The sequence below is a fragment of the Rhincodon typus genome, chromosome 6, assembly GCF_021869965.1.
Source record: "Rhincodon typus isolate 14 chromosome 6, sRhiTyp1.1, whole genome shotgun sequence".
In the NCBI taxonomy this organism is placed as follows: Eukaryota; Metazoa; Chordata; class Chondrichthyes; order Orectolobiformes; family Rhincodontidae; genus Rhincodon; species Rhincodon typus.
Window position 1 is genome coordinate 3,455,408 of NC_063337.1, and position 27,918 is coordinate 3,483,325.

At 44.7% G+C, this 27,918-nt stretch overlaps 1 protein-coding gene across 1 annotated transcript in view; it reads left to right on the plus strand.

Annotated features, from left to right (window-relative positions):
• Positions 1-27,918, plus strand: part of LOC109910748 (cGMP-dependent 3',5'-cyclic phosphodiesterase) — a 118,965-nt gene that overhangs the window by 6,998 nt on the left and 84,049 nt on the right. Inside the window, exons 5-7 of the mRNA XM_048598333.1 lie at positions 130-182; positions 16,115-16,189; positions 21,229-21,270. Of these exons, the coding sequence (XP_048454290.1) occupies positions 130-182; positions 16,115-16,189; positions 21,229-21,270 (170 nt within the window). The remainder of the gene's footprint in view (positions 1-129; positions 183-16,114; positions 16,190-21,228; positions 21,271-27,918) is intronic.

Here is a 27,918-nt window from a genome sequence, read left to right on the forward strand (position 1 = left end):
GGGGGCTATGGGACTGGGTGTGTTAGATATGGACAGTGTAGAGGGGGATATGGGACTGAGTGTACGTGTTGTTCGCTGGAGAGTTGGTTCAGGTGGATGCTATCATTTGACCCTTTCACTTTTGTACAGGTGAACTGTACGACCAGGATGCTGCCTCTCTTCAGCTGAAAGTTATTCACTACGTAAGTCTTCAATTGACTAATTTGTCATAGCTCTTGTGGGTATTCCTGTAAAACAATTACAACGAGGTGGGAAGGAGACTGAGAAGATTGTCGGTGTAAAAGCTGATAAGCTCCTGATGACGTGAACAGAAGCTGTTGGAAAAGCTCAGCAGGTCTGGCAGCACCTGTGACGAAAAGATCAGTTAACGTTTTGGGTCTGGTGACGCTTCCTCAGAACTGATGGTAGCTGGGAAAACGTCGGTTTATATGCAGAAAATAGGGAGGGGGATGGTGTAGGGAGTGAATGATGGGATAGAGCCTGAGGAGAGGGAAGAGAAATTGGACTGACAAAGAAGTTGATAATGATCGGACATGAGAGAGTTTAGGCCGTAAGATTATTGAACTTGATATTGAGACCAGAGGGCTGCAGGGTCCCCAAGCGGAAAATGAGGTGTTGTTCCTCCAGCTTGTGTTGAGCTTCACTGGAAGCCAGAGACAGAGATGTTGGCCAGGGAGCAGGGTGGTGTGTTAAACTGGCAAGCAACAGGTAGCTCTGGCTCTTTTTTGTGACCATAATGTAAATGTTCTGCGAAGTGGTGACTCAGTCTAAGCTCCTGATAATATCACCTTTAGGTGTTAAAGTGTTAGCCACTGACATAGCAGAGGCATTTTCCAAAATTTCATTGATTCTAGAAAAGTCCTTTCGCATGGGAGATAACACAAAAGGAGGGAGACAGGAAGCAGGAATCTATGAGCCAAACATCTGGCAGTGGGCATATTATAGCAGGGGATTTAGAAAGTCTCATGTTTTTATGAAAGAGAAATGGTATTTGATGAATTTATTAGAATTCTTTGAGAGTAGAACAAGCAGGATAGATAATGGGGAACTGGTAGATGTGGCATATTTGGTTTGCTGGAAGGTCCATCAAAGGTTACTCTGAGGATATTGACGAATTCTTCTAATTCTGCTTCTGTGTGGGAGATCAAAATAAAAGAACAGAACAGCGTAGGAACAGGCCCTTTGGCCCACCAAGACTGTGCTGACACATGATGACGTTCTAAATTAAAAACTTTCTTTCGCTACACAGTCCATATCGCTCTGTTCCCTGCCTAGTCATCTTTCTGTCACGATACCTTTAAATGTTGCTGTTGTATTGACCTCCACCAGTCCTCTGGCACATTCCAGGTACTTACCACCTTCTGTGTAAATACCCTGCCGCTCACATCTTCTTTAATCTTAGCCCCTTTTACCTTCAACCCATGAGCTCAAGTAATTGACCTTTCTACCGTGGGAAAAAGACTCTGACTATCCATTCTATCCACGCCTCTCATCATTTTGTAAACTTCTGTCAGGTTTCCCCTCATCCTTCGACATTCAAGTGAAAACAACCTAAAGTTTGTCCAATCTCTCCTCATACCTAATACCCTTCAACATCCTGTACCCTCTCCAAAGCCTCCAAATCATTTTGGTAGTATGGTGACCAGAACTGTACACAATATTCCAGTATGACCTAATTAAAGTTTTCTCCAGCTACAATGTGATTTGCATATTTTTATACTGTATACCCTGAATGATGAAGGCAAGCATGCCATATGCCTTTTTAACCACCTATCCCTTCTGCTGCCACTTTCAGAAAACTGTGAACCTGTACACCTAGATCTCTCTGCATGTTGATGATACTAAAGATTCTGCTATTTACTGTATACTTCCGTGCTGTATTATATCTCCCAAAATACATCACCTTGCATTTGTCCTAATTAAGCTCTATCTGCCATTTCTCTGCCCAAGTCTCCAGCCTGTCTATATCCTGCTGTATCCTCCAGCAATCCTCCTCACTATCTGCAGCTCCCCCAATCTTTGTGTCATCCACAAACTTACTAATCAGGCCACCCACATTGTCTTCCAAATCATGTATATGTATTACAAACAAGAAGGGTCCCAGCAATGATCCCTGTGGAAGATCACTGGTTTCAGATCTCCATCAGCAGAACAGCCTTCCACTGTTACTCTCTGACTTCTATGACCAGTTCTATATCCATTTAACCAGCTCACTGTGGATCCCATGTGACTTTACCTTCTGTATCAGCCTACCATGTGGGACCTTGTCAAAGGCCTTGCTAAAGTCCATATAGACAACATCTACCACTCTGCCCTCATCAATTGCCTTTATCACTTCCTCAAAAACCTGAATCAAGTTTGCGAGACATGACCTTCTCCACACAAAGCCATGTTGCATATCACTAATAGGTCTATATTTTTTCAAATGTGAGTCAATCCTATCCCTCGGAATCTTCTCCAATAATTTCCCTACCACTGCCTTAAGGCTCACTGACCTGTAGTTTCTTTGATTATTCCTGTTGACCTTCTTAAACAAAGAAACAGCATTGGCCGTTCTCCAATCCTGTGGGACCTCTCCTGTGACTAAAGAGGATGCGACGATTTTATACAAGGGCCCAGCAATTTCCTCACATGTCTCTCTCATCATTTTGGGATAAATCCAGTCAGGCCCTGGGGAGATAATAAGAACTGCCGATGTTGGAGTCAGAGATGACACAGTGTGGAGCTGGAGGAACACAGCAGACCAAGCAGCATCGGAGGAGCAGGAAAGCTGACATTTCAGCATTTCTGAAGAAGGGTCCCGACCCGAAACGTCAGCTTTCCTGCTCCTCTGATGCTGCCTGGCCTGCTGTGTTCCTCCAGCTCCACACTGTGTTAGGCCCTAGGGACTTGTCTGTCTTAATGCTTTACAAATACCCAACACCACCTCCTTTTTTATATTGACGTGCTGCAGAATACAAACATATCCTTCCCGAAACTCTCAACTCACCATCTACCATGTCATTTTCTGTTGTAAATACTGATGCAAAGTATTCAGTAAGGATACATTAGGGACATTTAAGCGACTCTTGGATAGGCACATGGATGACAGTAAAATTTAGGGTATGCATGGTAGTTTGATCTTAGAGTAGGATAATAGGTCGGCACAACATTGTGGGCCGAAGGGCCTGTATTGTGCTGAACTGTTCTATGTTGTATGACCTCACACACATCCTGTCACTCTATGCATAAGTGCCCTTTTCCCTAGCTACCCAATGCTCCTCATATATCTATAAAACACTTTGGGATTTTCCTTCATCTAAAGACATTCCATCCCCCCTTTCAGCCCTCCAAATTCCTTGCTCGAATTCCTTCCTGTTATCTTTGTATTCTTTGGGCTGTTTTCAGTTTCCTAAACCTCACTTAACCCTCTGTTTTCTTTTGACTAAACTATCTTGTCATCCAAAGTTCTTGAATCTTGCCATCATTATCCTTCATTATCACAGGAACATGCTGCTCCTGAACTTTATTCAACTGGCCTTTAGAAGATTTCCACATGCCAGATGAGGATTTATTCTCAAACAGCTGCTCCCAGTCTACTTTCCCTGCCTATTGTTATAGTTAGCCTTCCCCAGGTTAATACTTTCACCCAAGGACTACTCTTGCCCTTATCCATAAGTAATTTAAAACTTACAAAATTATGGTCACTATTCTTGAAATGCTCCCCCACTGAAAGTTCAGTCACCTGGTTGGGTTCATTCCCCAATACCAGGTTTTGTATGGCCCCTTCCTGAGCTGGACAATTCATGTTTTGTTTCAATGAGAGGAGATATTGTTACTCCATAACTGCATCACCGAATGAATGAGTTAGTGAGAATAAATGTAATCTCTGTAAATCAAACAGTAATCTAGAAGAAATCTTAAAAAGACCCCTTGAGAAAGGTACTCAAAGAAGTGGAGCATAACATGAACAACCAAGTTGTGTGTAATTGCCTAACCAAGCCATGGCTGTAAGAAATATTACATTGAAACCTGTGCATTCAATCATCTTCATAAAGAGATACCTAGAATAAAATAGCAAGGATGTTTTAATGAACCTCTATAAAACAGTTCAACCTTACTTTGGCTTTCAACTGTGGACACCAGAAGAATATAAAGGCTTTACAAAATCAAAATTCAGTCAGAATAGTTTACAGAGAACCTGGGGCTGCCCTTCTCAAAACAAAACTACAGTATCGCTTTTCCTTCTCTATTGCTGACTCAAAATCCTGGAACTGCCTAAATACAAATAGTATAATGTTAGGAGAGTGTGTCGCATTTTGCATTTGTGAGGCTTGATTTTGAATAGAGTGTGCAGTTTGGTCCCCTTGCTTGAGGAAAGATGGAATTGCATCAGAGGCAGCTCAGAGAAGGTGTTATAGTCAATTCCAGAGATGAAAGGCTTGTCTTGTGAAGAGAGATTGGGCAGTTTAGGTCTGTACTCATCAGAATTTAGAAGAATGAGAGGAGACCTAATTGAGGTGAATAGATGCTAAAGGTGACTGACAAAGGTGAGAAGATATTTCCTTTGTGGGGCAATGTATTACGAGAGGTCATGGTTTTAGATTAAGGGTTGGCAGTTTTTAAACAGGATGAGGAGAAATTATTTCTCTCAAAGAGTCAAGAATCAGTGGAATTCACCACCCAAGAGTACAGAGGATGCTGGGACATTGAGTAAATTTAAGGAGGAGATGGACAGGTTTTTAATTAGTAATATGTTAAAGGGTTACGGATAGTGGACAGGAAAGTGGAATTGAGGCCACATAGAGATCAATCACGATCGTATTGAATGGAAGAGCATGGGAGGCGATGGCCTAGCGGTGTTATCATTAGATAATTAATCCAAACACCCAGATAGTGGTCTGGGTTCAAATCCTGCCATGGCAGACAATGGAATTTGAATTCAACAAAAAATAGACAGATTCTGGAATTAAGAGTTTAATGATGACCATGAAACCATTGTTGATTTTCAGGGAAAATCCCCCTGGTTTACTAATGTCCTTTGGGAAAGGAAACTGTCATCCTTATTGGTCTGGCCTGCATGTGACTCCAGTCCCACAGAAATGTGGTTGACTCTTAACAAATTAGGACGGGTAATAAATGCTGCCCAGCCAGCGATGCCCAAGCCCTGTGAATGAATAAAATAAAAGCTTCAGGGACTGAATTCCCCATTCCCCACTCCTGGTTATTGTGAATATTCAAAAATGAAGATAACCACATAAAGTTCTTCATTGTCTGTATAGTGTCTTTAGTCATCTGTTTTTTATTCACTCATGGAACATGGGTGTTGCCAGCTGGGCCCAGCATTTATTGCCCGTCCCTAGTTGCCCCTTGAGAAGGTGGTGGTGAGCTGCCTTCTTGAACTGCTGCAGTCCATGTGCTGTAGATAGACCCACAATGCCCTTAGGGAGGAAATTCCAGGGTTTTGAACCCAGCGACACTGAAGGAACAGCGTTATTTTTCCAAAGTAGGATGGTGAGTGACTTGGAGTGGAAGTTGCAGTGGGAGATGTTCCCATGTATCTGCTGCCCTTGTCCCTCTAGATGGAAGTGGATGTGGGTTTGGAAGGTGCTGTCTGAGGATCTTTGGTGAGTTTCTGCAGTGCATCTTATAGATAGTACACACTGCTGCTACTGAGCGTCGGTGGTGGAGGGAGTGGATGTGATGCCAGTCAAGTGGGGGCTGCTTTGTCCTGTATGGTGTCAAGCTTCTTGAGTGTTGTTGGAGCTGCACCCATCCAGGCAAGTGGGGAGTATTCCACCACACTCCTGACTTGTGCCTTGTAGATGGTGGAACAGGCTTTGAGGAGTCAGGAGGTGAGTTACTTGCCACAATATTCCCAGCCTCTGACCTGCTCTTGTAGCCACTGTGTTTATATGGTGAGTCCAGTTGATTTTCTGGTTAATGAAAAGCCCCAGGATGTTAAGAGTGGGGAATTCAATGATGGTACCATCATTGAATATCAAGGACATTGGTTAGATTATCTCTTATTGAAGATGATCATAGCCTGGCATTTGTGTGGCATGAATGTGACTTGCCACTTGTCAGCCTAAGCCCGAATATTGTCCAGATCTGTTCACAGACTGCTTCAGTATCTGAGGAGTCACGAATGGTGCTGAATATTGTGCAATCTTCAGTGAACATCCCCACTTCTGACCTTATGATGGAGGGAAGGTCATTGATGAAGCAGCTGAAGATGGTTGGGCCTAGGACACTACCCTGAGGAATTCCTGCAGAGATGTCCTGATGATTGACCTCCAACAACCACAACCATCTTCCTATGTGTCAGGTATGACTCCAACCACCGGAGAGTTTGTCCCCTGATAACCATTGATTCTAGTTTTGCCAGGGCTCCTTGATGCCCACTCGGTCAAATGCAGCCTTGATATCAAGGGCCGTCACTCTCACCTCACCTCTGGAATTCAGCTCTTTTGTCCATGTTTGAACCAAGGCTGTAATGAGGTCAGGAGCTGAGTGGCCCTGGCGGAACCCAAACTGGGCATCACTGAGCAGGTTATTTCTGAGCAGGTGCTGCTTGATATCACTGTTAGTGACACCCTCCATCACTTTACTGATGATCGATGGGGCGGTAATTGGCCGGGTTGGATTTGTCCTGCTTTTTGTGTATAAAGCATATCTGGGCAATTTTCCACAATGTCGGGTAGATACCAGTGTTGTAACTGTACTGGAACAGCTTGGCTCGGGGAGCGGCAAGTTCTGGAGCACAAGTCTTCAATACTATTGCCGGAATGTGGTAAGGGCCCGTAGCCTTTGCAGTATCCAGTGTCTCCAGTCATTTCTTGATATCACGTGGAGTGAATCAAATTGGCTGAAGACTGGTATCTGTAATATTGGGGACCATTGGAGGAGGCTGAGGTGGATCGTCCACTCGGCACTTCTGGCTGAAGATTGCTGCGAATGCTTCAGCCTTATCTTTTGCACTGATGTGCTGGGCTCTTCCATCATTGAGGATGGGGATATTTGTGGAGCCTCCTCCCAGTGAGTTGTTTAATTGTCCACCACCATTCATGACTGGATGTGGCAGGACTGCAGAGCTTAGATCTGATCCATTGGTTGTGGGATCACTTAGCTCTGTCTATCACTTGCTGCTTTCGCTGTTTGGTGTGCAAGTAGTCCTTTTTGGTAACTTAACCAGGTTGACACCTCATCTTCAGGAGTGCCTCGTGCTGCCCCTGGCATGCCCTCCTGTATTCTCCATTGAACCAGGGTTGATCCCCTGGCTTGATGGTAATGGTTGAGTGGGGGATATGCCGGGCCATGAGGTTACAGATTGTGCTGGAGTACAATTCTGCTGGAACTTTCAATAGGATGATGAGAGAGTTGGAGAGAAATGGGTAATAAATTGTCCACTGAGTTTTGGGGAACTTTGATGGCCGGGGGAAAGTGCTGATGCTGCTTCCTGTTGCATTGGTACAGCGATGGAGTGAAAACAGCTCAGAGCGAGTTCCTGCACCTGTGTCTCTACGTAGGATTTGGCAATGTGGTATGGTCATAAGATTATGTCACAAGATTGAACACACGATTAGGACACGTTAAGATAAGGTAGACAAAGAAACACTGTTCCCATTTGGTGATTGTACAAGGACTAGGTGACACAGATGTAAGTCTTCAAGTAAGAGATATGGGTGGGGTATGTGTATTACACAGTGGTCTGGAGCTTCAGGGGGCTGCTGAAAGTTGGGCCAATGAATGATGTTGAAATGAAGAGCGCTTGAGAGAATGATCATGTCTGAGTTACAGAGACAGAGCAGAGTAATGGAACTGAGTGGAATGCTCTCCAGAGACCATGCCTTCTTTTAGTGGCTTTACCTAGCTGGAGGTTTCTATGTGTGACCTCTTGTCTCAAACAGCCCTGCTTCGCTGTCACAATGCTTGGTTTCCAGTCATTCATTGCCTGTGTATATTGCTAGCTCAGGCAGCATTTATTGCTCATCCCCAATTGCCCAAAGTTAAAGATCAGCTACATTGCTGTGGGTCTGGAGTCACATGTAGGCCAGATGGGATAAAGATGGTGGATTTCCTTCTCTAAATGACATTAGTGAATCATTTATAGAGTCATAGCACAGAAACAGACCCTTCGGCCCAACTTATCCATGCAGCCAGGTTTCCCAAACTAAACTAGTTCCATTTGCCTGCATTTGGCCCATAGCCCTCTCAACCTCTTCCATCCATGTACCTCTCTAAATATCATCTCCTGCATCTACAATTTTATCATCATTAAACTAGCTTTTAATTCCAGAATTTTATTGAATTCAAATTCCACTATCTGACTGAATGGGATTTGAACCCATATTCGCAAGACTTTACCTGGTCTGGGTGACTAGTTTAGTGACAATAACACTGGGCCATTGTCATATATAATCAGTTTGGATTTTGTTTCAAAGAGAGTGGATGTGGGAGCAGTTACCTTGGTAATGTTTGCTGCAGGTCACAGTGGTGCCTGAGAGATAAATCTCCAGAGACACCAGGAGAATCCGGGAGGAGGTGGGATCCTTTCCTTTGGCAGGGGTGTTGGGGTGGGATGGTTGGATGGTTGCCGAGGTTGAACAATGGGCCAGGGGGAAGGTGTAAAATATTCAAGATGTCTTCTCCCATTGCAGCAAACCAAGACACCTCCTTCAATCTGGGATGCAGCTTCTTCTGTCCCTCTGGCTAGATGAACTTAAACAGGAACAACAGAGGCCTTTCAGCCCCTCAAACCTGCCCCATCGTTCAATGCAACATCGGTTAATCTGAGTTGGGCTTGACCCCATTTTTCTGCCCACTCAACCCTGCAAACAAAACAAAAACCTCTTGACATCCTTGTTGATCAGAAAACTAACTCAGTCTTGAATGTGTTCCAATCTCTAGTCAGGTCATGAAGAGAGAATTCCGTGGACTCATGACCCTGTGAGAGGAGAAATTCCTCCTTAAGTGGGAGACTCCCTTGTTCTGAAACCATAGCCTCTACTTCTGGACCATCTCCCCTCTCGGATAGGCAAACATTGCAGAGACACAATGCAGAAGATGGCCATTCGCTCCATTGTTCCCATATTATTCCCCTGAATGTGTTCGCTCAGTGCCACTCTCCTGCCTTCTTCCAATAACCTTGACATATTGCAGGTTTCAGATGGCTGTCCAGTTCTATTTCGGATGGCCTGATTGAACACTCTTCCCCCTCAGTTTCAGGCATTGCCTGACCACTCACTCCATGAAGAGTCTTTCAGTCATGTCACCACTGCTTCTGTTGCCACGGACTCGAAATCCATGCCCTGCCGGCCTTGAAACTTACTCTCATTCTTGTAAACTTCATTGAGTACAGGCCAACCTTTCTCCTAAGACCAACTCCCATCAGCCCTGGGAATAGCCCAGTGAACCTGCTCTGAACTGCCTCCAGTGCAAGTAAGTCTCCCCTTAGAAAAGGGGCCAGGGTCTCCGCTCAGACAGAGTTGAGGATGAATTTCTCCTCAGAGGGCAGTGAATCTGTGGAATTCTTGACTGCAGAGGGCTGTCGAGGCTGGGTCATTAAGGCTGAGACAGATAGATTGTCAATCAGTCAGGGAATCGAGATTATGGGGGAAAAGGCAGGAAAGTGGAGTTGAGGAATATCAGATCAGCTGTGAAGTCCTTGAATGGCAGAGTTGACTGGATGGGCCGAATGGCCTGCTCCCTGCTCCTACATTTTGCTGAAATTCCCATAGAGTTTACAGTGTGCGTTGAGGAATAAATTTGAGTCACAGGGCACCGTTGTTACCATCACTCCATCTCTAAGAAACCCGGAGCCAAGTATAACATCGAGAAAAGAATATTGGAGCTCAGGTTGTTTTTGCACATGTTCTTGAGAGAGTGCAGCTCCCCAGGGTTCCTGATGTAAGAGCTAATGTGGGACTGCTAATCCAGCCAGGAACACTGGCTGTGTCAGTTCCAGAGAATCAAAACATGACATAAACTCAGTCTCTCCCCAACCTACATCCCCCCACCTCTCTCTCTCTCTTTCTTCTTCCCCAGCCCCATTCTCCTTCTTGTCAGAGTGACAGGAAGCTGCTAGGCTCTCTGAGCAGTAAATATTTATCCGAAGGGTCCCTCGTTGCCCTTCCTGCACACTCTGAAGCAAATACAGCGTTTGCTGATGTTTAACCAGGTTCGCTGGTGACGATGCATTAAGTCAACACCCTTGTCTGACGTACTGCACTGTTTACTGGTGGTTTCTTAGCAAAGTTCGCTATCAGAGTCCCTTTTCAAAGGCACAGCAGCGCATTCATAACGTAATCTGGACTAATCCAGAGACCTGCACTAATAATTGCAGAGACATCGGTTCAAATCCCAGTGCAGGAGCTGAATGGCTCCTGTGTCTTAAGATCTTATTAATGATTGTCTCTCTCGGTTCCGGCCTCACTTGCAAACTAAAAACCTCTTCCCCATCAAATCCTTTCATAAATTTAAAGAGATTTCAATCAGTTCATTTCTCATCTCTTTTGTTTTTGATAGAGCTTGTTTGTATCTCTTTCTCAAAGGTAATGAGAGTGTCTGAGAATTTTGAACCAACCTTTCTCACAACCTCTTCCCCAGAGAGTGATTCAGCTCCAGTGTAGGTCATTGGAAAAGTTACCCCTCATCGAATTACTCCCAGAAGATGTACTTGAAAGTGGGAATGCAGCAGCCTGCTTCACTGGTACAAACACATGAACAAGGGTAGGCCACTCGGCCCTTCCAGTCTGCTCCCCCATTCAAAAAGATCGTGGTTGATCTGATTTTAGCCTCAATTCCACATTTCTGCATATTCCCCAATAATCTTTCATCTCTTTGGTCATCAAGCATCTATCTACCTCTGCCTTAAAAATATTTAAAGATTCTACATCCATTGCCTTTTGAGGAAGGGAATTCCAAAGACTCTCAACCCTCTGAGGGGAAAAATGTCCTCCTCTATGGGCTGAACCCTTATGTTTAAAATCTGACCGCTAATTCTAGATTCTGCCACAAGAGGAAACATCCTTTTCACATCCGCCTGGTCATGTCCCCTCAGGATCTTGTAACAGGGAGAACTAGCCATTTGGAAGGTAGACGACAGAGGGTAGTGGTGGAAGGTTGCTTTTCAGACTGGAGACCCATGACCAGTGGTGTGCCACAAGGATCGGTGCTGGGTCCACTGCTATTTGTCATTTATATAAACGATTTGGATGTGAACATAGGAGGTATGGTTACTAAGTCACAGATGAGACCAAAATTGAGTAGTGGACAGCGAAGAATGATACCTCAGAGTACAACGGGATCTTGATCAGATGGGCCAATGGGCTGAGGAGTGGCAGATGGAGTTTAATTTAGATAAATGTGAGGTGCTGCATTTTGGAAAGGCAAATTGGGGCAGGACTTATACACTTAATGGTAAGGTCTTGGGGAGTATTGCTGAACAAAGAGATCTTGGAGTGCAAGTTCATAGTTTCTTGAAAGTGGAGTCACAGTGGATAGGATAGTGAAGAAGGTGTTTAGTAAACTGACCTTTATTGGTCATTGCATTGAGTATAGGCATCGGGAGGTCATGTTGCAGCTGTACAGGACATTGGTTAGGCCACTTTTGGAGTATTGCGTGCAATTCTGGTCTCCCTCCTAAAGGAAGGATGTTGTGAAACTTGAAAGGGTTCAGAAAATATTTACAAGGATGTTGCCAGGGTTGGAGGGTTTGAGCTACAGGGAGAGGCTGAATAGCCTGGGGCTATTTTCCCTGGACTGTTGGAGGCTGAAGGGTGATGTTATAGAAGTTTATAAAATCATGAGGGGCATGGATAGAATGAATAGACAAGGTCTTTTCCTGGGGTGGGTGAGTCCAAAACTAGAGGGGCATAGGTTTAAAGTGAGAGGGGAAAGATTTAAAAGGGACCTAAGAAGCAACTCTTTCACGCAGAGGGTGGTGCATGTATGGAATGAGCTGCCAGAGGAAGTTGTGGAGGGTGGTACAATTACAACATTTAAAAGGCATCTGGATGAGTACATGAATAGGAAGGGTTTAGAGGGATATAGGCCAATGCTGGCAAATGGGACCACATTAATTTAGGATATCTGGTTGGTGTCGACGAGTTGGATCGAAGGACCTGTTTCCGTGCTGTACAGCTCTATGTTTTAATTAAGTTGCCTCCGACTCTTCTAAACTCCAGAGGCCTGTCTGGCCTTTCCTCATATGGCAATCCACTCATGCTGGGTATTAGAATCCCTACAGCGTGGAAGCTGACCCTCTGAAGAGCATCCCACCCAGACCCACACCTCTATCTATCTCTGTAATCTTGTATTTACCATGACCAATCCGCCTAACCTAAACACCCCAGGACACTACAGGCAATTTAGCACAGCAATCCACCCTAACCTGCAAAACTTTGGATTGCGGGAGGAAACCCACGCAGACACGGGGAGAATGTGCAAACTCCACACAGACAGTTGCCTGAGGCTGGAATCAAACCCACGGTCACTGGTGCTGTGAGGCAGCAGTGCTAACCACTGTGCCACTGTGCTGCCCATTATCTGGTAAACCTGTTCTGAACTGTTTCCAACACATTGACATCCTTCTGTGAGTACAGTGACCAACGCTGTACACAGTGCTTCGGGTGTGGACTCACCAATGCAACAGTACAGTGTAGTTATTAACAAAACCACCACGTAGGGACTGAGGGAGGGGCCAAAATCAAAGTGGATTGGAGGAGGAACATAATCTCTGATGAAGGGTCTAGGCCCGAAACGTCAGCCTCTCTGCTCCTATGATGCTGCTTGGCCTGCTGTGTTCATCCAGCCCTGCACCTTGTTGTCTCCAACTTCTCTGGTGCCTACTTTTCTCTAAGTGCCTCTAAAAACAAGCCCTTTTTTATTGCCATCAAATCTACCATGACTGAATTTCAGTTAATGAATTAAATGCACAGGGCAGCACAGCAAATACTACAAGATATAGGAGTAGATTTAGGCCATTCAGCCCATTGAGCCTGCTCCCCTATTTGATCATGGCTGATATGTTTCTCAACCCCATTCTCCTGCCTTCTCCCCGTAACCCTTGATCCCCTTACCAATTGAGAATGTATCTATCTCTGTCTTAAATACACTCAATGACTTGGCCTCCACAGACCTCTGTGTCAACAAGTTTCACAGATTCACCACCCTTTGGCTGAAGAAATTCCTCGTTATCTCAGTTCTAAAGGGTCATCCCTTCACCCTGAGGCTGTGCTCTCAGGTCCTAGTCTCTCCGAGTCGTGGAAACATCTTCTCCGTGTCCACTCTGTCCAGGCCCCTCAGCATTCTGTGAGTTTCAATCAGATCCCCCCTCATCCTTCTAAACTCCATCGAGTACAGACCCAGAGTCCTCACTTGCTCCTCATATGACAAGCCCTTCATCCCTGGGATCATTCTCATAAACCCCCTCTGGACCCCCTCCAAGGGTAGCTCATCTTTCCATAGATATGGGCCCTAAAACTGCTCACAATATTCCAAATGTGATCTGACTAGAGCCTTATACAGCCTCAGCAGTACGTCTCTGCTCTCTTTTCTAGCCCTCTTGAAATGAATGCTAACATTGCATTTGCCTTCCTAACTGCCAACTGAACCTGTATGTTAACCTTAAGAGAATCCTGAACTGGGACTCCCAATGTCTTTTGTGCTTCAGATTTCCAAAGCCATTCTCCATCTAGAAAATAGTCTGCACCTCTATTCTTCTGACCAAAGTGCATAACCTCTCACTTTCCTACACTGTATTCCATCGGCCACTTCTTTGCCCAGTCTCCTAACGTGTCCAAGTCCTTCTACAGCTTCCCTACTTCCTCAACGCTACCTGTCCCTCCACCTCTCTTTCTGTCACCTGCAAACTTAGCAACAATATTCTCAATTCCTTCGTCCAGATCATTAATGTACAACAAAAGGATATAGAAAAGAGGAGGGAATTAAATTAAAATGGAGTTGGGGGTGTGGGCCGAGGTGGGGGGGGGGGGGGGGGGGGGGAGGAAGGCATCCTGTGTCCCAGCTCTCCCTAAATGCCTCTAGAAACAAGCTTTGTGATTTTTTCCTATATCTAGAGGTGCTTTTACGTACCTCTGAACAGTCTCTTTTCTGCCTAACTTACCTAAGTTTGTTTTTTCCCCTTTATTGTCCACCTCAAAATCCCCCATGTTTCTGAATCGATTACCAATTTACATACATATCCTGTGAGAGGCAGTGTAATGACAACAAATCTGAGGGAGAGGTAGAGGGGAGGGGGAGGTGATGAAATTAAGATGGAGTTGGAGGAGGGAGTGTAATGTATTCCAATTCCCATCATGCCCACCTCTCTCTAAATGCCTCTGAAGCCATTCCCTTTCATTTTTGTTTACTTTTTCAAATATTTCTCTATATTCGGACACAACTGATAACGCAAACCCTTCTCACGAAATCTCGGTGGTATTTTCTCATCCATTAACCACCTTCAGTAAATCACCCATGTTTCCAATTTACGTTAAGCGTCAATGCAGATCATCAAAGGTGAGGGAGAGGTCTGGAGAGTGGGAGGGGTGAAATCAAAATGTTGTTGAATTGGGTGATAATGCACTCCACTCCCTGAGGTGCCCATCACTTTGTCAGTGCCTCTAAACCAGCCTTTAAATACATGCTCCAAGAATATCAATTACTCAATATTATCCTCAGAACATGAGCCTAGTCATTCTTAAAGGGATATTTTTTACAACATTACCCTGTCCTACCTATTGTACCAACACCAGTTTATAATTGAGGGATACACAGGCAGAAGCCAGGTAGGTAGGTGATGGTGTGATGGTGTTATCACTGTACTGTTAATCCAGAGACCCAGCTAATGTTCTGGGGACCTGGGTTCAAATCCCACCATGGCAGATTGTGGGATTGGAATTTAACAAAAATCTGGAATTAAGAGCCTAAATCATTGTTGGGGAAAATCCCATCTTGTTCACTTTAGGGAAGGAAACTGCCATCCTTGCCTGATTCCAGAATGTGGTTGACTCTTAACTGCCCTCTGGGCAATTAGGGATTGGCATTAATTGAGACCTGGTCAGTGACACTGACATCTCGTGAATGAAAAAAATCCCAAGGCAGGGTTTAAAACCACACAGTGGAATCAGATTTACAAAGAATGTTGCTTAGCCTATGCTGTCTGTGCCTGCAATACAACATGACACTGGTCAGAGATGATAGAGAGAAGCTGTTTGCACAGAATTCAAAAGTCGTGTATGCCTTGCCTGAGAGATAATCATTCAGTAACCCTGCTAATTGAAATCTCTCAGACTGCACCATGCCAGAGCAGTGATCTTTCCTGACCTTGTTTGTGATTCCAGCTCAGTTGGTGCAATTTCTTTTTTCTCTCTTTTTCACTAGATACCTGTTGCTAATAATCAAATGATTAACTTGCATCAGTCCTAAGTGACTGGCCATGGGTCACTTAAGACAGAGATGAGGAGGAATTTCTTCTCTGGAAGGGTAGTGAATCTGTGAAGCGGTCTTCATTTCAAAGGAGTATAGAAGCGGGGAAGTTTTGCTAAATCAGACCGCTGAGCACAGCTAGAGTACAGTGAACAGTTATGGGGGCCATTATCTAAGGAGAGGTATACTGGTATTGGAAGCAGTCCACAGAAGGTTCACTAAGCTGATACTATGTACAGAGGGACTGACTTATGAAGAGAGGTTGAGTAGGTTCGGCCTGTACTCATTAGAGTTTACAAGAATGAGAGCAGGCCTTGTTGAAACATATAAGATTCATTCAATATGATCATGGCTGATCATCCAACTTAGGACCCTGTTTCTGCCCCTCCCTTTGATCCCTTTAGCCCCAAGAACTATATCTAACTCCCTCTTGAAAACATTCAATGTTTTGGCCTCAACTGCTTTCAGTGGTCGGGAGTTCGACAGGCTCACCACTTTCTGGGGTGAAGACATTCCTCCCTATCTCAGACCTAAATGGCTGACCTGGTGTCCTCAGATCATCAGGAACATCCTTCTTTTTGGAAGTTGATTATTTGGCCAAGGCGAGGGAATAGAGTGGACTACATTCACATCATGTATTACCTTAGTGCTGTTTGTACCGAGAGTAAATGATTAACTCATCTTTGTTCTGCTTTGCTTCCAGTTACAGGAGGAAACTCAGTCGACATGTTGCTGCATGTTGGTGTTATCGGAAGACAATGGTCAGCTCTTCTGTCGGGTCAGTGCTGGGGGGTGCTGTGGTCAGGGGGTGCTTCACAATCCTGCACATTGTTTGACAGGGTCAGCAGTGAGGTAGCCATTGACATCAATGCCTCCTACTGACTCAAAGAAGTCATGGAGTGGAAGGAGGCTTCCAGGTTCTTTGACACACCTTCTAGCTCCCCCCTGTAGGCTGATCGAATGCTGTCTACTGCCATTTCTTGTGACATTGAACCCCAGCTCCCATGTGTCTTTGTTGTATCTTCCAATCAACCTGTTCGGGGATGTTTTTATACACTGCTGGAGCAGGTGGGACTTGAACCTGGGTGTCCTGGTTCAGAGGTAAGGACACTACCCATTGGACTTTGTTAGCTGAAGCGTATGTTGAAATTCTGTGAAGCAGCAATTAGCCCACTGTCGACTGCCATGTGCGTTACTGGCTGCTGCATCATAAAACTGAAGTGACCACACTGGAGACAAAGAGAACAAAGAGCAAAGAAAATTACAGCACAGGAACCGGCCCTTCGGCCTTCCAAGCCTGTACCGACATGCTGCCCATCACAACTAAAACCCCCTACCCTTCCGGGGACCGTATCCCTCTACTCCCATCCTATTCATGTATTTGTCAAGACGCCCTTTAAAAGTCACTATAGCATCTGCTTCCACTTCGTCCCCCAGCAGCCAGTTCCAGGCACCCACCATCCTCTGTGTAAAAAATTTACCTCGTACATCACCTTTAAACCTTGCCCCTCGCACCTTAAACCTATGGCCCCTGGTAACTGACCCTTCCACCCTGGGAAAAAGCTTCTGACTGCCCACTCTTTCCATGCCCTTCATAATCTTGTAGACCTCTATCAGGTTGCCCCTCAACCTCCGTCGTTCCAGTGAGAACAACCCAAGTTTCTCCAACCTCTTCTCATCACTAATGCCCTCCATACCAGGCAACATCCTGGTAAATCTTTTCTGTAGCCTCTCCAAAGCCACCACATCCTTCTGGTAGTGTGGCGGCCAGAATTGAACACGATATTACAAATGTGGCCTAACTAAGGTTCTATACAGGTACAACACTACCTGCCAATTTTTAAACTCAATGCCCTGGCCGATGAAGGTAAGCATGCCGTATGCCTTGTTGACTACCTTCTCCACCTGCGTTGCCACTTTCAGTGACCTGTGAACCTGTACACCCAGATCCCTCTGTTTTTCAGTACTAAATAACAATGCAGAAAAGAATTGTTTTCTTTGTTCACAACATGTGGATATCATAGAAACATAGAAAACAGCAGCAGGAGTAGGCCATTCAGCCCTTCGAGCCTGCTCCACCATTCAATTATGATCACGGCTGGTTGTTCAATTCAGTCCCCTGTTTCTGCTTTCTCCACATACCCTTTAATCCCTTTAGCCCTAAGAACTATATCTAACATCTTGAAACATTCAATGTTTTAGCCTCAATTGCTTTCTGTGACAAGAATTCTATGGGATCACTGCTCTCTGGGGGAAGACATTTCTCTTCAGCTCAGTCCGAAATGCCTCAGCCTGTCTCCTTGCACTGTAATCACTGGCAGTGCCAGCATTTATTGCCCGTCCCTAGTTGCCCCTTGAGAATGTGGTGGTGATCTGCCTTCTTGAACCGCTGCTGTCTACGTGCTGTTGGTAGACTCACAATGCCGTTAGGGAAGGAATTCCAAGACTTTGACCCAGGGACGTTGATGGAATGGTGATGTATTTCCAAGTCAGGATGGTGGGTGGCTCGGACGGGAAATTGGAGGTGGTGGTGTTCCCATGTATCTGCTGCCCTTGTCCTTCTGGATGGAAGTGGTCATGGGTTTGGAAGGTGCTGTCTCAGGATCTTTGGTGAATTGATTTGAAAGGAAGTTACCTGGACTGTAGAATGTTGGTGATGAGGAAAGATCGGAAAGGCTGGAATCATTTTTAAAAAAAAATTCATTCACAGGATGAGGACGTCGCTGGCTAGGCAGCATTTATTGCCCATCCCTAATTACCCAGAGGGCAGTAAGAGTCAACCACATTGCTGGGGTCTGGAGTCACATGTAGGCCAGACCAGGTAAGGATGGCAGTTTCCTTCCCTAAACGGCATTAGTGAACCAGATGGGTTTTTCCAACAATCAACAATGGATTCACGGTCATCATTAGGTTCTTAATTCCAGATGTTTATTGAATTCAAATTCCACCATTTGCTGTGGCAGGATTAGAACCCAGGTCCCCAGAACAGTATCTGGGTCTCTAGATTAACAGTCCAGCAACAATACCACAAGGCCATCACCTCCCATTAGGGCATAGTGGGTTGAAGGGAGAATTGATTGTAGAGGATAATTTGATGGTGGATTTAGAGACGGTGAAGGTCCAATTCTGTTTCATTGAGGGCCCGACAATCAAAGGCATTGATTTAGTGTAAGACGGAGATAGTTTAATTGGTAATCGAGGGGAATTCTTTTCATCCACTGAGGATCTGGAGGTCTTAGTGGCAGGAAACCTCATAACCTTTTTAAAATTTATCTGAATATGTGGTTTAAGTGCTAGAACGTGATTGGCTACACTCACTGTTGGTCAGCATGAGCAGTCATGGCCACCTTGTTTGCTTTAAATATAAATGACTGGCTTATTTCTCCTCTTCACTGGGTGCAATTGAACCTGATTGGGTTGCTGGATGCCTGGGGAGAGTTCATTCAGATGGTTCACCAGGGGCTAGTCTCTATCCCTACATTAAATCACTGAAGACTGAGTTTCTGGGCATTGTGATAAAACTGTTGTGGGGAGCCTGCCAAAGTATAAAATAACTGCCACAGTTCCAATATCACAATAGTGACCGCACCGAACATACGACTGCACAGGATAAGGAGCACTTCAAAGTGATCTGAGGTTTCAAAGGGTGCTTTGGAAATGCAGTACTTCCAGAGATTTGGGTCACACCTACCTTCAGAAACAATGCAGCAAACAAACCCACTTCAGAGGAGTTATTTCACAATTCTGTGCTGTCCCTGTCCTGGGAGTGTTTGATGGGGACAGTGTAGAGGAAGCTTTCCTCTGTATCTGACCCCCTGCTGTCCCTGTCCTGGGAGTGTTTGATGGGGGGGGGAACAGTGTAGAGGAAGCTTTCCTCTGTATCTAACCCTGTGCTGACCCTGTCCTTGGAGTGTTTGATGGGGACAGTGTAGAGGAAGCTTCACTCTGTATCTAACCCCGTGCTGTCCCTGCCCTGGGAGTGTTTGATGGGGACAGTGTAGAGGAAGCTTCACTCTGTATCTAACCCTGTGCTGTCCCTGCCCTGGGAGTGTTTGATGGGGACAGTGTAGAGGAAGCTTTCCACTGTATCTGACCCCCTGCTGTGCCTGTCCTGGGAGTGTTTGATGGGGGGGGGACAGTGTAGAGGAAGCTTTCCTCTATATCTAACCCTGTGCTGACCCTGTCCTTGGAGTGTTTGATGGGGACAGTGTAGAGGAAGCTTCACTCTATCTAACCCCGTGCTGTCCCTGCCCTGGGAGTGGATCTCTTGAGTTGGATGTCAGAGCAATGTACAATTCCACAGCAGCAACCTCCTTCATCGAGAACTGTTGCTATGACAATTCTTTCCACGTTCCAAGGTTAATTCATAATGAGTCCTTGCTGTCTAACTGAAGGAGCTGTGAAGTTGAATTGGAGAAGCTTTAATCAGTTCTGAACATGTTACTTTATTAGTTCCTTTTGAGGAAGGTGCTCTCCAATCAATGTAGTGCTCTTACAATAAATAGAGTCATTAACATTCTTCAGATAAAGTGCTCCTTATTCAATGTGATAGAATATTCAACTGAAGGCCAACATCTCAACAAAGCCCCACAGTTCAACACATGGGGATCTTCCAACTTCCTGCTTATTCATTGTCCTGGTGCCATTCTGTTCTTGAACAGTGGCATTTATAGCTCACAATCAGGAGTGCACTGTCTTGGAAGATTCCACACAGTGCCTCTGAAGAGGCAACTAGATGGCTACCTTAAAGGGAAACATGTTGGTGAGCTATGGGAGTGAATAGCTGGGATCCTAGCTCTGATCTCTGCGGCACCCATTAGCTCACTGGCTGCCATTTGGAAACAAATCTGTTAATTCCTACTCCTTGTTTATGGAGGCGCAGGAACAAATAACAAACTTGATTCACTGATATCCTTTAGGAAAGGAAGTCTGCCGTCCTTACCCAGTCTGGCCTGCGTGTGACTTCAGGCCTTTCAGCGATAGGGTTAACTGTTAACCACCCTCTGAAATGCCTGAGCAAACCACTCAGTTCAAGGGGCAGTTAAGGATGGACAGCAAATGCTGGCCTTGCCCAGTGCTACATGGGCTGTGAGGTAACTCACCATCAGGAAAGGTATTTGTGTTTAGTTTCATACATCACTGACTGGCTTAGAATTGATTGAACATTAAGTTTCAGATGCCCATCCTCAGCTGGATCAAAAAAAATCTCCTCAAATCCCACCTAGACCTGAAACTAAGTTCCTTAAATTGATGGATTGATCTCTCTGCTGAGAAAAGAAAAAAGATCTTTTATCTCCACTTTATCCTTTTATTCACCTCCGTTCAGAAGGAAATAAGAACTAGGAGCAAAGGTAGGCCCCTTGAGGCCATCCGCCATTCAATGTGATCATGGCTGATCTTATCTTGACCTCAACTCCACTTTCTTGGCCACTCTCCTTAAGCCTTTAAGCCATGACTAATTAAAAACCTGTCTCTCCCCTCCTTAAATTTACTCAGAAGTCACACGTTTATCAGAAATCACAAGCTTTCATAGCGCTGCTCCTTTGTCAGGTGAAGTGGATTTACTCAATGTCCCAGCGTCCACTACACTCTGGGGGGAGTGAATTCCACAGATTCATGACCCTTTGAGAGAAGTAATCCCTCCCTGTCTGTAACCAGAGCCGCCTCCCCTGCCTTTCCAATCTTTGCTCATTCATAAAGTTCTCCAGCCTTGGTAACATATGTGTAAATCAATCAGCTCCTTCCTGTAAAGTGGTGACGATGTGGCTTTCCGCATAAAGGTTTTTAACTTGTTCCTCCTGTTTCCCTTTCTGATAGGTTGTTGGAGATAAAGTTCTGGAGGAAGAGATTCTCTTTCCGGTGAGTTCTTGTGTACTATTGCACCTGAGCTATACTTGAATTCACTCCTGTCTCAGTTCCTCCATTGTTCAAGAACACTCCCCTGTTATTCCCAGACTTGACTGTTCCAGCACATGCCTACATGCCCTTCTCAATTGTACCCTCCATAAACATTCACTCCTTTATCCAAAACTCTACTGCTTGTGTTTTGACTTGATTTCGAGGTGCCGGTGTTGGAATTGGGTGGGGGGGATCAAAGTCAGAAATCACACAACATCAGGTTATTGTCCAACAGGTTTGTTTAAAATCACAAGCTTCTGGAGCACTGCTCCCTCATCAGGTGAAGGAAATCTGCAGATATACACCTGTATGTATGAGATTAGTGAGATGTGACGTGAACTTTCGAGAGTCAAAATGGGACAAGTTGAGTTTGGGATTATGGTTGGCATTGATGGGTTTGGACCAAAGGGTCTGTTTCCATGCTGTATGACTCTATAACAACTTTATCTGCTGAGCCCAGAAAAAAAAAACAAGCTGATTTGGAAACAGAGATTCAGTGTGTTTAGCCATCCTTACAAACTCTGGTTTTAAAACAGATCTTTCTCATTTCAGTCCCAAGTTTTTAAAAACACAAAATCAAAAGCTTACTCCCCCTAAACCTCTCTGCCTCTCTACTTCTCTCCAAATCCACTCTGAACAAGCTTTCTGTTATGTGAGCTTATTTTTTTTCAGCCTAACAGCACTTGTGCAAAGCTCCTTTGGATACTTAAGTATGTCAAGGTGCTTTGTTGTTATTGTTACACACAAATGTACATCAGTTCCAAGTAAATTTCTGTCTCCCTTGAGCTGAACAAATGCATTATTTGCAGTAGAATGGGTAGCACAGTCAACCAGCAGTTTGTGATTCTCTATATGTCAACTTTAGAATCCCTATAGTGTGGAAGCAGGCCATTCGGCCCACTGAGTCCACACCGACCCTCTGAGAGGCAACCTAATCCTCTACCCTATCCATCTAACATTGCATTCCCCAAGGCTAACCCATCTAGCCTGCACATCCCTGGACACTATGGGCAATTTAGCATGGCCAATCCACCCTAACCTGCACATCTTTGGACTGTAGGAGGAAACCAGAGGACTCGGAAAAATCCCACACAGGCATGGGGCGAATGTGCAAATTGTACGCCCGAGGGTAGAATTGAATGTGGGTCCCTGGTGCTGTGAAGCTGCTGTGCTAACCACTGAGCCTCTGTGCCACCGAGCCTTCATGCCCTATACCACAGGGAGTCAGGGTCATATTGAACCAGATGTCTTAAAGTTTATTACCAGCACTATTTATGCAGCTGCAATATCACAGAATTATACATCTAATCTGTGTTCTTTGCTACTGATGTTACTGTTTATTATTTACAATAACAGATTGACTGAAGGCACGACACTGACTCCATTACACACATGTACACACGTACATAACATACATAGGTGCACATATGCACGCACAGAGAAGGTGAGGCGCGTACCTTTATACCAGAGCTCCACATGTGATAGAACTGTCTCTATACATTCGGATAAGACCTTGATGTATGTACAGCATGATCATGGAATGTTTGTATTTATTTCAAAGCACAGAAAGCTAGCACACAGGGGCAGCAGGTAATCAGGAAGGGTCATGGAAAGTTGGCCCTTATTTCAGGGGGTTTAGAGTGTGAGTCTTACTGTAACTGTACAAGGTGCTGGGGAGACCACATCTGGAGCACTGTGAACAGTTTTGGTTCCCCTTGTTTAAGGAATGATATCATTTCATTGGAGGCAGTTCATTGGGATGATCCCTGATAGAGAGGGATTGTCTCACGAGCAAAGGTTAAACAGGTTGGGACTCTACTCACTGGAGTTTAGAAGAATGAGAGGCGATCTCATTGAAACATCTCGGATTCTTAAGGGGCTTGACAGGGTAAATGCTGAGAGATTGTTTCCCCTCATGGGAGAGTCTAGGACCAGAGGGCACAGTCTCAGTATAAAGGGGCACCAATTTAAGACTGAGATGAGGAGGAATTTGTTCTCTCAGACGGTTGTGAGCCTTTGGAACTCCTTGCCACAGAGAGCTGTGGGGCAGAGTCCTTGTGTATACTTAAGGCTGAGACAGATTCTTGATCAGTCGGGAATCAAGGATTACAGGGAAAGGGCAGGAAAGTGGACGTGAGGAATGTCAGATCAGCATTGAGTCTATTGAATGGTGCAGCAGGCTTGAGGGGCTGAATGGTCTACTTCTATCCTTTTCTTATGGTCTTATCAGATCTAGACTTGGTGGTTTAGCTTCATGCTTCATTGTGCTCTCTGTCATTGCGGATAGTTGTGAATTGGTTTGTCGTAAATGTATAATTCTGTATTGTATAATTAGGCATTCTGTCTAAAAGACCTGAGTTGTCATCTTGTGTGACAGGTGTTTGATGGGTATGTTGTCTGGACGTGTCATGTACCTTGTTGCAGGATTTGACCATTAGTCCGAGACATCATGAGATCTAGGCTGGACGCAACCTTGCAGCATCTCTCCATGTGCCCCTGCACAGGTCTCAGACTCTGGTGCTTTGTCTTGGTACACATTTGGGATGACTGTCTGCCCATGGTACTGATACTCCCCCTCCTTTCCAATGATTATGTTGTGCAAACGTGGTCGAGTGATGAAGAGTTTGGGAGGAAGAACTGTGTGAATCCATGTCCCATATGTGAGAGAGGCCGATGATGTTGGAGAGGAGTAAGCACAGAGATTTATGTTAGCTATCTGAAAGTATGGCATGGTAGTTTACATTTAACATTCAAAGAAGTTTCCCCAGAGCATTTGCCAGATGGTAGTGAAGGGAGGAGGTAATTACATTACTGAGGCTGTGTTTGGAGTATTGCGTATAGTTTTGATCCCCTTACTTGATGAAGGATATAATTGCTTTGAAGGCAGTTCAGAGAAGGCTTATCAGATTGATTCCGGAGATGAAAGGCTTGTTTTGTGAGATGAGATTGAGCAGTTTAGGCCAATACTTGCTCGAGTTAAGAATGAGAGGAGATCTAACTGAGGGATATAAGATGCTTAAGGGGATTGACAAGGTAGGTTAAAAAGGATGTCTCCTTTTGTGGGCAGTATAGAATAAGAGGTCATAGTTTTAGAGTAAGGTGTAGCAGATTTTAAACAGAGATGAGGAGGAATTATTTCTCTCAAAGGGTCATGAATCTGTGGAATACACTCCCCCAGAGTGTGGTGGATGCTGGGACATTGAGTAAATTTATGGAGGAGATGGAGAGATTTTTAATTAATAATGAGGTAAAGGAAGTGGGCAGAAAAGTGGAGTTGAGGCCACAAGGGACTGAATAGCTTCTTCCAGCTCCTCATTCTTTTATGTTCTTATGTAATATGTTGACAGCCTCATTTCCTGCTCACTGACGTACTGTTGAGGAATACAGACCATGTTGCATATGGTGGTCACTTTGTACCAGCAACCATTGCAGTGGTATCCCTCACTTGCTGCACAAAGAGGAATTTGGTGAAATATTCAGTGACCAGAATGGAATGGTGCCCTGGGGTGTGGAAAGTCTCTGGGGAGATCTCACCTCATGGCCCAGGAGGAACCTCGTGTGGAGTGAGAGGCTCTCTCAGTTGTTGAGGTTGTTGGAGGTTTCCCATTTTGATCAGCTGGTTAATGTACATATTGATGCCAAGTCGTTGGCGAAACCTCTTGGTACTTTCTAAGCCCATGTCACCACACGTGTGACCTGGATGGAGATAGTTTTGCATGTCCTCGCATAGAGATGACGGATTAGAGATCTGTTTATCTTTAAACATTACATTCTTAGAGACACCAAGTTCCTCTCTGAATGGCTGGTCTGAGTGTACCTGCTTGGCAACCTCTTGAATATATTCAGGCCATCCAGTGATGATGACTGTTATCGCTGACCATCAGCTAATGTGCGTTGGTGAACCTACTCCACTTTCTTTGATTGATGCTGCAGTCTGGAATCATTGGTGTTTTCAACTGATGGGTCTGTCACCTTGTGGATTGTAATAATATGTTGATTGATGTGTGCTGGTCTACTGACTAGGAAGAGTCTGATCTGTTACATGGAAACAAAGAAAATAGGAGCAGGAGTAGTCCATTAGGCCCTTCGAGCCTGCTGCACCATTCCATATGATCATGGCTGATCATCTAACTCAGTCTCCTGTTCCTGCTTTCTCCACTATTACCTTTATTCCTTTAGCCCAAGTGCTACATCTGATGAAGAGTCACCTTGACTTGAAACATTAGCTCGCTTTCTCTCCATGGATGCTGCCTGACCCGCTGTGATCTCCAGCACTTTTTTGTTTTCAGTATAGATTCCAGCACCTGCAGTAATTTGCTGACAGGTCTAACTCCTTCTTGAAAACATTCAATGTATTAGCATAGCTTTCTGTGGCAGAGAATTCCACGGGCTCTCCACTCCCTGGGTGAAGACATTTCTCCTTATCCCAGTCCTAAATGACCTACCCTGTATCCTTACACTGTGACCCTGGTTCTGAACTCTGCTGTCATCAGGAATATCCTTCCTACATTTGTCCTGTCTAGTCCTGTTAGAATGTTATCGATTTCTATGAGATGGTGGGCAGGCTTTGGGGAGACTGGAGCTGAGTTCCTGGCTGCAGTATTCCTAGCCTCTGACTTGCTCATGTAGCCACTGTGGTTTATATGACCACTCAGGGTTAATCAGTTGACATTGGAATACCAGTAGCAGTTGGTTTACATGGTATATGATGTTAATTGTATTTAGCAGAGGCTGTGACATTATGTAGATCTTACATTTGGACTGTGTAACATGAATCATAATTTAAATTGTTGATTTGCCACACTCATAATTAGCCACATTTGAAGAGGCCAGGCTTGACTCTTGCAGTTACAGATTGGATGCAAGGAACTGCATTTTTTTAAGTTAATCTGATCAAATCGCCCTCTTGCCTACCCAACGGTGGACAAGTGTTGGAAATGTGCAATAACTAAATGCATTCATGTAGCACCCTCAATAGCGCCAAACACTCCAATGTGCTTCACGGGAACGTTATTAAATATTAGAGAATATTAGGATGGGTGACCATGGGCATTAGGACAAGGCTCAGTTAAAGGACTAGGTTTTGAGGAATATCTTAAAGGACAGAGAGAGGTGGAGATGTTCAGGGAAGGTTTTCTTTTTCATTTGCACTTGTGATGGGGGGCATCATTGGCAAAGCCAACATTAATTGCCCATCTTTAATTACCTTTGAACTGAGTGGCTTGCTAGGCCATTTCAGAGGGCAGATAAGAGTCAGCCATAATGCTGTGGGTCTGGAGTCACATGTAGACCAGACCAGGTAAGGATGGCAGACTTTGTTCCTTAAAGAACATTGGTGAACCAGGTGGGTTTTTCAACAATTGTCAATGGTTACATGGCAACATTAGGCTAGCATTTTAATTCCAGTTCTTTCCTAAGTCCAAATTTCACCATCTACCATGGTGGGAATTGAACCCATGTCCCTGAAACATTAGCCTCAGGTTCCGGATTACTGGTTCCATAAGACCATAAGAAATAGAAAGAGGAGAAGGCCATTCAGCCCCTTGAGCCTACTCCACCATTGAATAGAATCATGGCTGATCCGAGATTCCTCACATCCACTTTCCTGCCCTTTCCCTGTAAGCCTGTGATTCCCCGACTGATCAAGAAACTGTCTCAGTCTTAAATGTACACAGAGACTCTGTCCCCACAGCTCTCTGTGACAAGGAGTTCCAAAGACTCACAACCCTCTGAGAGAAGAAATTCCTCTTCATCCCAGTCTTATATTGGTGCCCCTTTATTCTGAGATTATGCCGTCTGGTCCTAGACTCTCCCATGAGGGAGACACCCTGTCAGCATTTACCCTGTAAAGCCTCCTAAGAATCCTATATGTTTCAATGAGATCACCTCTCATTCTTCTAAACTCCAGTGAGTAGGGTCCCAAGCACATGCTGAGTCCCATGGCAGCAGGGGAGCGAATGGCGATTTCCAGAACTGTGGCAGAGCGAGCCAGAGAAGTGGAGGTAGCATGGCCTCATACTCTGGGGCCTGCAGACACAGACTGTAACGTTAATACTTATGGTCACTTATTATCATTCTGGACTTTTTCACTGCTAATCAAATTTTTTTTTTAACTCTATAACAACACTTTCTTTTACTCTGCAAGATTTGCACCTAGGTAACTATAAGCATTAAAGGCAGCCATTGTAGAAACTTTTTACTGTGCACCTGTACTGGATTACATGTGAAAATAAAGGATATTCTGATATTCTCATATTCAATATGATTAGCCTTTATTCATAATACAACCCCATCATAGCAGGGATCAACCTTCTCTGAACTACCCCTAATGAAATGATATCTTCCCTTAAACAAGGGGAACCAAAACTGCTCCAGATGTGGTCTCCCCAGCACCTTGTATAGTTGCAGTGAGACTTCCATAGTCTCACACTCCAACCCCCCTGAAATAAGGGCCAACATTCCATGACCCTTCCTGATTACCTGCTGCCCCGTGTGCTAGCTTTCTGTGTTTTGTTTACAAGCCTCCCCCAAGTCCCTTTGTGTTGCAGCTTTCTGCAGCTTTTCTTTATTTAAATAATACTCTGTTCACATTTTCCCACATTGTACTCT